This window comes from Otolemur garnettii, unplaced genomic scaffold (genome assembly GCF_000181295.1).
Source record: "Otolemur garnettii isolate 467f Iridium unplaced genomic scaffold, OtoGar3 scaffold00164, whole genome shotgun sequence".
NCBI lineage: Eukaryota > Metazoa > Chordata > Mammalia > Primates > Galagidae > Otolemur > Otolemur garnettii.
In genome coordinates this window covers 1759172-1768249 of record NW_003852559.1, presented here as the reverse complement: position 1 = coordinate 1768249, position 9078 = coordinate 1759172, and the positions used below count along the sequence as shown (strand labels likewise).

General features: G+C 36.5%; 1 protein-coding gene across 1 annotated transcript; it reads right to left on the bottom strand.

Moving 5' to 3' along the window:
• Positions 1 to 652: 652 nt before the first annotated feature.
• On the bottom strand, positions 653 to 4527 carry FABP2 (fatty acid binding protein 2). Its single transcript, XM_003800061.3, has 4 exons — positions 4435 to 4527; positions 3061 to 3233; positions 1292 to 1399; positions 653 to 889 (listed from the first exon to the last, which is right to left on the bottom strand). Exons 1-4 carry the CDS (start codon positions 4499 to 4501, stop codon positions 839 to 841), a joined length of 399 nt encoding a protein of 132 aa, XP_003800109.1. The 5' UTR covers positions 4502 to 4527; the 3' UTR covers positions 653 to 838.
• Positions 4528 to 9078: the final 4551 nt, after the last annotated feature.

Sequence of the window (9078 nt, the reverse complement as noted above, 5' to 3'; positions counted from 1 at the left end):
TTATCTAATAGTCTTATCGTTCTCAAAGACTGGTTAGTGTGGACAGTCTACATCAAAATCACCAAGAAGTTTTCTAAAATGTCTTGTTCTATTAGAGATTCTGATGTAGTGGAGTGACAGTGGAAATTAAGAAAGCATAGATTTTTAGTTTATCAGATGATCTTGATTTTCAGCCAGGTTAAGAACTATTGACAGTGTAGAAAAATACAATACAAGCATGTAATTTAGCATATCATTTATTTCCTGTCATCTTCTGCAAAGTGATATATATGGGGAAATATCTACACCCAGAAAAGAAGACTAGGAGGATATCACTTAAAATTAGAATGTATTATAATTGTCTCTAGAGTGCAGGTTTATGGAAAATTTATTTTGCATTTGCTTTTCTTATTTCTAAGTTTTCTAGTTGAGCATTGTTACTATTATAATAGTAGTTATTACCAAGGGAATTGGCTACAAACAATACAAGATTTTTAAAAGCCCCATTCATCCCATGCTTTTAGTTTGCCAAACGTGAAAAGAAAAAAAAATATCAATGAGTAGACACATAGCTTTTTTTAAAGGAGAGGCTACCTATAAAGGAGCATGGGAACAATATTTATTTTTCTGTTTTAAAAAAGTTGCAAAATTTTTAAACACCAATAAATGTACGTCTTAGAGAATGGTAAAAACAATTTAATCCTAATTAGCTTTTACTTCTTCTGCTTTGGCAAGAATGGAAATATACCAATGTTTATAAAAGGCCTAATCAGTAAATGATGGGGGGAGAAAAACAGTTCTGATACAATATAGATCTTCCATCTGGCTCTTATTCCAGGCCGTGCTCCAAGAATAAATTTCATTCCTTTTTAAAGATCCTCTTGGCTTCTACTCCTTCATACATATAAGTCTGAAATAGGTTTACAAACAGAAAAATTTACCATTAAGATTTGTCTAAATTAAGAATAATATTGGTATTATTACAGGTTTAAATGAGTTTATACTATTTTTTCTTATAATTAATAGCAACATTTCATATAGATATAGGACACACCATTGAAAACACGTTTTGGTTTGTAGTCATTTACATTTTCAGTTAAAGTAGGTACTGATTATTTCACATATCCATATATAGGTTCTCTTTATTAAATAAGCATCAGAAAATATCCATACTGTGTTTTTAAAATAGTTAAGTTTCACAAGAAAAGAAATAGTCTATTCACAGAAGATATATCTCAGCAATGACAAAAATTGTTGTTATACGATCATTTTTGCCTTTGGAAAATAGTTATAAATCTTTTGTACAACACACCTGGACTAGTTCACCACCTAGGATTTCTCGGACAGCATTCAGTTCATTTCCATTGTCTATCCGTTTGAATTTTCCAACAAGTTTATTTCCCTCAAGAGTCCAGGTCCCCTAAATAATAATAATAATAATAATAAGAAGAAGAAGAAGAAGAAGAACAACAACAAGGCATTTATTAGGTTCTTATGTGTATCAGGCACCCTTCTGTATTCTATAGATCCACTTTGCTTTTTTTTTTTTTTTGAGACAGAGTCTCACTTTGTCACCCTTGTTAGAGTGCTGTGGCATCATAGCATGTAGCAACCTCAAACTCTTGTGCTCAAGTGATTCTCTTGCCTCAGCCTCCCAAGTAGCTGGGACTCTAAGCACCTGCCACAACACCTGGCTATTTTTAGAAGATGGGGTGTTGCTCTTTCTCAGATTGGTCTCGAACTCTTGAGCTCAGGCAATTTACCCACTTTTGCTTCCCAGAGTCCTAGAATTACAGGCATGAACCACCGTGCCCAGCCCTATAGATCCAATTTTTCATTTAATCTTCACAGTGGCCCCATGAAGTAGATACTATTATCTCCACTTAACAGAAGTGGAGATTGTAAAATGGCACTGTAAATTACCCAAAATTGCACAGGCAGGATGGAACCTAGGCCATGAGGCTCTAGAGTATGTGTGGATAACCATCATGCTTGTCTCCCTTGATAATTTGCATATGCTTAATTGTAAGGCAGATGAGCAGGGATGTTTTTCTAAATCTTTCATGTTAAAAAGAGTATCTAGGCCAGGTATGGTGACTCATGCCTATAATCCTAGCATTCTGGGAGGCTGAGGCAGGAGGATCACTTGAGCTCAAAAGTTCAAGTCTAGCCTGAGCAAGAGTGATACCCTATCTCTATTAAAAATACAAAAATTAGCCAGGTGTGGTGGGCAGATGCTTGTAGTTCTAGTAGTTAGGAGACTGAGGCAAGAGGATCACTTGAGCAGAGGAGTTTGAGTTTGCAGTGAGCTACAATGACGCCATGGTACTCTAGCTAGGGCAATACAGTGAGACTCTGTCTCACAAACAAAAAAAAAAAAAAGAAAGAGTGTTCAGAAATTTAGTCATGGCTTAAGTCAGTTTCATGGAGAGGCTAAAAACCCTGTACCTGTTTTAATTTATGTTATGGTGGTGGTAATTAAAGAATGACATAATTGATAAAATATTCAGCAGTTCAAGTGTCATTGCAAACACACATATGTAAAATTTAATCAGAATAATGCTGAGCCTAAAAATGGTTTTTAAAAAAATCTGTTGCAAATGGTGACTTCCTACATTTTTTTTTTTTATCTTAAACATGAAAAGGTACAGTCCCAGTGATCTGCATTAAACCTTTCCATTTGGTTACTCATTCATTACTTTATTCATTTATTTTATTATTTTACTACATTTATTAAATAGCTATTTGATTGAAGTTATATAACTCTAAAAAGTTTCATTGCTGTCAGAAGTATAAAGTTGAAAACACTGAGCTTTAAATTTCTTTATGAATAGGCCTGTACTCCGTCGTTTAAGGATATTTTTCCAGTTCTTATTGTTAAATCCAGATTCTTCACATATGGGTATGAAAATAAAAGCATCATTTTATATATTGGACAATATATAATGTGGAGAAACATCACTGGCTTCTTTAACATATGAAGGAGACCTGTTGTAATTAGACTGTCCAATGTTAAAAACCAAATCATTTTACTATTGAGTAGAAAACTCAAGAATGAATTGTTTATAAAAAATTTCTTACAGTGAGTTCAGTTCCATCTGCTAGGCTGTAATTAAAGGTGACACCAAGTTCAAAAACAATGTCAACATTTCGAAAATTGCTTGATTCCTTGACTGTGAATTTATTTCCTTCTTGTGTAATTATCAGTTTCAAATTATCATGAGCAGCAAGCTTCCTTTTCACTAGGTTAATACCTATAAAAGGAAAGACATTGGAAAAAATAAAGCAAAATGCTATAGAAAGTTTGTTTTCCCAAGATATGTTTTATTTATTTGTTCATCTTTATTTTGATGGTGGAAAAGAAAAGTTGATAGCACTGCCTTTGCAAAAGAACTTTCAGATAGCTTCTGAAGGAAAAGCTCAAACTCAGTCAGATCAAGAAAACTACTTCAAGCTATTTTACTAAAATCTAAGAAAAATTAAATGAAGTACAGAATTCTAGAATCTTAGAGCTGAGTAATTTTAATAAGGGAAATAAACTTTTTGTTTCAGTGTTAAGTAAATCAAATCCTAGAAATATCAAACAAAAGTATAAAAGGTATATTCATGTATTTATAAGTAAGCACAACTTTAACTCTGAATATTGAGCACTTTTTCCTTAAATGCCCCTTTACTGTCCCTAATGGATTTTAAGTTTTGAACTTTGTAATTCTCTTTGTTTTTTGTAGCATTTCTGACTGACATAAAAATGGGAAAATTGGCAAATTTTATAGCCAAATGTATTCTTACAAGAATGCAGAAGTTTTATAAATTTAAACTTGGAATCTCTAAAGTATAGGATGTATTGATGCAGATTTTTCTTTTAGGGGAATGACACAAATTTACTTGCCCAACTTGTGCAGTACATGGACTGCCAGAGTACTGGTATAGATTTATAAATCAGTTAAATTAAAATAGTCAAAGAAAATACATAGCTTCTCAAGATTATTTTCAAAGTTTTAAAAGTCAGTGGAAATACAGATTAAATCCAACGTATTCAGAACTATAAATTTTGATAAAATGCCTTTCTACTACTTTATTATATGGTCTTTGCTTTCCCATCCCCTAGAATTTAATGTTTTAAAATCTGGAAGTTATTACATACTGCTATTTTCTCACTGTTAACAACAACAACACAATGCAGTTTTCATTGATAGAGATACAGTCAACAGTTAAAGGGTGAAGGAAACCTGGATCTTTTTTCAGAGGACAGAACTCTTCTTCCACTAATGACACAGTGGACTCTTCAGAATATAAGAAATGAGAATACAGTTTCCCTCCTGTGAACCATTGCACCTCTTGGATCTTCACCAACATCACCTTAGCAGCCATCCCTAAGCCTACAACTTTATGAATTGGAAAGAAAAGTATCTGTAAGAAAGCAAAGAATGAGCCATGAAGGAATGAAATCTTTACCCATTTTTTCCATGAACTTGTCATAGTTCTCATTCCTGACTACCTTCCAAGTACCATCGAACGCCATGATCTCAGTTGAGTCAGCCTGTAGGCAACCAGGATTCCAGGTGTGACCTTAGGAGAGAATTTATTCTATTTCTTATCTTAGAACAACTTTGTACTATGATGTGGAAGTTTAAAGGTCAAGAGATACCAAACTGCTCTAATGCTAAATCACTTTAATTTCTCTTTCCATAAATTCCTTAGATCGTCTTCTGAAATTCAACTGAATTAAAACATGATAAGCATACCTACTCTGCCTTAAATTATAATTTGTGGGCAAGTTTATTTCAAGAATTAGAATGCATACTATCTGAAGATAGTTTTTCTGTATATAAGTTCAAAGTTCACATTACCTTGGGGCATAATTTACAGGTTGGACTAAATACCATCTGGCAAATGAGACTATTAATGGCCTATCCCTTTTTCATAACAGCAATCACCTTGTAAAGTAAGCTTTTATAATAAAATAAATTGAAAATTTAAAGTTAAGATTATTGAGACTGAAAATGTATTTTCTAATATGTCCTTTTATGTTTAGAGTTGCCAGGAGTTTGGATAAACATCCTGCCACCTTGTGTGACACGCTCACTATTGGAGCACATTAGCTTTTTGTTTTGGACTTGAATGTGATAGGCCGCTGAGCAAAATTTCCAAAGGTGGAAATGCAGCCAGATAACATGAAAACTTTCATAAGAGAAAGAATCAGCTTTAAACATCTGCCATGGGCAGAGAAAACGAAAGCCAGGTTCTACCTATGCCATTAATTAAAACCATTCCTCTGTTTGATTCTCACTGCTTTTTTCCTCCAAACCTCGTAGAGTCAGAGTCACAGCTCACCATGTGTCTGAGGGGTGGAGGGACAGAGGATAGCTAAACAGGCAAAAAGAGAAGGTTTTCACCACTCTCTCCCTTCCTTGCTGACGCCTTCCTCCTGGTGCAGGCCTGAGCTGGGGGAGGAAAACTTTAGCATGAAGTGCAGAGTGTGGGGTTTGGACTATTAACAAGCCTTAAGATGTTAATTACCAAAAACTGTCTATGATGATGACTGAATGTGACCAAAGAGTGTCTTATTAACCAAGTGTAAGCGCAGAAGCTATCGGGCCTGCCCAAGATATTATTCAGGGTCAAAGTAGAAGTATCTAACAAATGTCATCAGGAAATTGGGGTACAGAAACCTGTTTTTTTTTATTTTGACATTTTTAATAGTTTTTGAATTTACAAAATCTATTTTACTACTTTATATTTTTTTATTTTGATTTACCCACTTTTTACTTTATGAGACAAGCATGTTAAAAAGCAAACTACCTTCTACTATCTCTATTATTTCATTAAAAAGAGAAAGAAATCCAAACACACACACACCTGAGCTGGAGAGAAAGGTTATAATAATGAACCTCCTTTACATTAATTAACTTCGTTACAAAATTGAGTATGTTGCCTTTGTTTTTCTTTTTTTTTGTCAAAGATAATGATAACATTATCAGTCAGGAACCAGCAATCTACTATACTCTCAACCCGGAGGGAAGGCCCAGCACAGTGGCTCACACCTGTAATCCTAACACTCCAGGAGGCCGAGGAAAGTGGGGTTGCCTGAGCTCAGGAGTTCTGCAGCAGCCAGAGCAAGAGTGAGATCCTGTCTCCACTAAAAATAGAAAAAACTAGCTATGTGTCCTAGTGGGCACCTATAGTCCCAGGTACTCAGGAGGCTGAGGCAGGAGGATTGCTTGAACCCAAGAGTTTGAGGTAGCTGTGCGCTATGATGATGCCATGGCACTCTACCTAGGATGACAGAGTAAGACCCTGTCTAAACAAAAAATCCAAAACCTGAAGGAAAGTAGAAAATTTATGATTATTTACAACCAAGGACTAAATAATCTCTCAGGTAATCCATTGTTTATGGCAGCTGGTGAATTTAGGAGGCTATGGATGATGAACACAGTCTTTCCAGGTTACAAAATAGGTATATCTGGTCCCTGAAACAGAAATGTGGTGAGCTGAAAAGAACTTGTGTCTTAGAAACAAAATGACTTGGGTTTCAGAACTGCCTGCAACACCCATTACTATGCAGGATCTTGGTCAGACAACTCAACCCTTTCTCACCATGTAAGATGAAGATAATAATGGTGCCTTATATGCAGAGTTTACGCACAGTTTGTAAAAAGCACCTATCTGAGCAGCTGATAGACCTCAGGCACTCAATAAACCTGAGTTTCTCTCCTTGTTCTCCAAAAAAGGAAATGCAACAGTAATAACAATGTCTTAGCAACATCCCAGGGCTCAAACCACTTTGATATTTTGTGAAGAAAGTCCATTTTGTTCTTGTGTTTATTAGAAAATCATCTTAAAATTATTTAGGTATTTTGTGACGTATAAGAGTGATTGACCTGGGCCTGGGTATGCCTTGGATTTGTCTGCTAAGTGTACCATTGTGCTATAAGTGTATGCCCCTCTGGGAATACATCGTTCCACTATGTGATCTTATGGTAATTGAAATAAAAGTGCCTGCTTCAAAAAGGAAGGTGATCAAGAAGAAACTAGAACACCTCTTATTCACCTAATGGTGCCTTCCAAACATGACATCACCCTTTGTCTCACAATCAATTTAAGCTTCTCAGAGAAAACAGAATAGGAAAGCAAATCACACTCGGATTCACAAATCTAACATAATAAGCATACTAAACTTTCAATCTTACATTTATCTGTGGCAGTGACCTGACTGAAAGTCATTTAGGAAAGCCTGTTATCTCTGTAGAGTAACATCACTAGATTTTTTTAATGCCCAGATAACACTGTTAACATTACACTTTTCCTTCTCCAGCTCCCCAACTCTTTAGCTTTCAAATTCTTATCACTTACCAGGACTCCATCAAAAAAGGGTATACAGAACCTGTGGGTCAGTTTCCCTACAGACCTTTCTACTGATGATTTGTTTAGGCCAACCAGCTGAGGGCAGATGCAGCTCTTTATTTTCTGCTCTGATAAGACTAGAAGACTTAAGAGCCCTCAGTGTGGGGAGTGAGTGGGCTAAGTGTGTACGTGCATGTGGGTGCAGATACTATAGAGGGTATGATGTACCCTATAGCTGTAGCCTCTCCCTCTGGACTCTGCTGTCCACTTCACCCACAGAGTGGTCTAGAAGAAGTGGAGATCAGCAGAAACTCTGCTAATGTCTATTCCATTCCTCCAAGGGAAAATACAGACAGCATTCTTCAGCATGGTTTACAAAGCTGCTACCTAACATCTTCCAGTTTCTTTTCCATTTCCGATTGTGTTCTCCAAGATCTAGAAATATTAAACTTGTTGCAGTGTCCGATTCCCTAAACATACATTCTTCTGTTTCTTCAGGTCCCAGCTTCGACACTGATTACTCAAAACTCCTTGGCATTGACCTACCAAGAGTGAGTCACCTAACCTTCCTCCTGATGTAATGACCTTCTAAAGGTCTCAGAGTAGCTCATAAAAGACAAAAGCAGCTGATCCATGATAAGCAGGGGGATATTACTATTATAAAGTCCAGAGATGACATTAGCAAGTGTAATAAGATGTTGGGAGCTCATCACGAAGGTTAGCTTTCTAGAGATCACAAAAATCCTTTTATTCCCATTGTATAGAAACAGGGAGTGTTTTTCTAGAGCATACTTTTTATATATCTTTAATGAGAAATTGCAACTTAAAGTATTTTCTAATCATCTTGTAGTGTATAGATTTTGGTTTTTTAAAAAATTTTTTAAGAGAGAGTCTCACTCTGTCACCCTAGGTAAAGTGCTGTGCCATCACACTTCACAGCAACCTCAAACTCCTAGGCTCAAGCAATCCTCTTCCCTCAGTTTCCGGAGTAGTTGGGTCTACAGGCATGCATCACAATGTCTGGCTAGTTTTTCTGGTTTTGGTATAGATGGTGGGGTCTCTCTCTTGCTCAGGCTGGTCTTGAACTCCTGAGCTCAATTAATCCACTGCCCTCAGCCTCCTAGAGCGCTAGGATTATAGGTGTGAGCCACTGCACCTGACTTAGATTCTGTTTTTTCTTTTTTTTTTAATCTGAAGTTGTTTAGCTTTTATGTCAAAGAAAAAGTGAGATCAGGGTCATCAAATAGAAAGATTTGAGGGACAGATGCAAGGAGAGTCTTAAGGTTACAGTCCAATCCATAGCAGTCAATGAGGAATGAAGGAAAATTCTAATGTTTGCCAACAAAATGTACTTAATTCTGCTTTAAACATTAGCCTCTAAATATTAGGAGAATTAATATTAATTATGGTTTAATTAGAGTTTAGATTTCGTACTTGAGTTGGCTGGTTGGCTTTTCTGAAAAGACTATGGAGGTGCAGCTGTGCAAAGTGGGATGTCGCAGTGTTAGAGGTGAATGCGGCTTATATGGAGGTGCAGCTGTGCACAGTGGGATGTCGCAGAGTTAGAGGTGAATGTGGCTTGTATGGAGGTGCAGCTGTGCACAGGGGGATGCTGCAGAGTTAGAGGCGAATGCAGCTTGTATGGAGGTGGAGCTGTGCACAGTGGGATGCTGCAGAGTTAGAGGCGAATGCAGCTTGTATGGAGGTGGAGCTGTGCACAGTGGGATGTCGCAGTGTTAGAGGCGAATGCGGCTT

Excerpts from the sequence above, each read along its gene's own strand:
- FABP2 (XM_003800061.3), bottom strand. The coding sequence starts at position 4,501 with ATGGCGTTCGATGGTACTTGGAAGGTAGTCAGGAATGAGAACTATGAC. Across the intron at positions 3,234-4,434 it reads CAAGTTCATGGAAAAAATGG|GTATTAACCTAGTGAAAAGG; the intron begins GTAAAGATTTCA and ends TTCCTTTTATAG. Across the intron at positions 890-1,291 it reads TAGGTGGTGAACTAGTCCAG|ACTTATATGTATGAAGGAGT; the intron begins GTGTGTTGTACA and ends AACCTATTTCAG.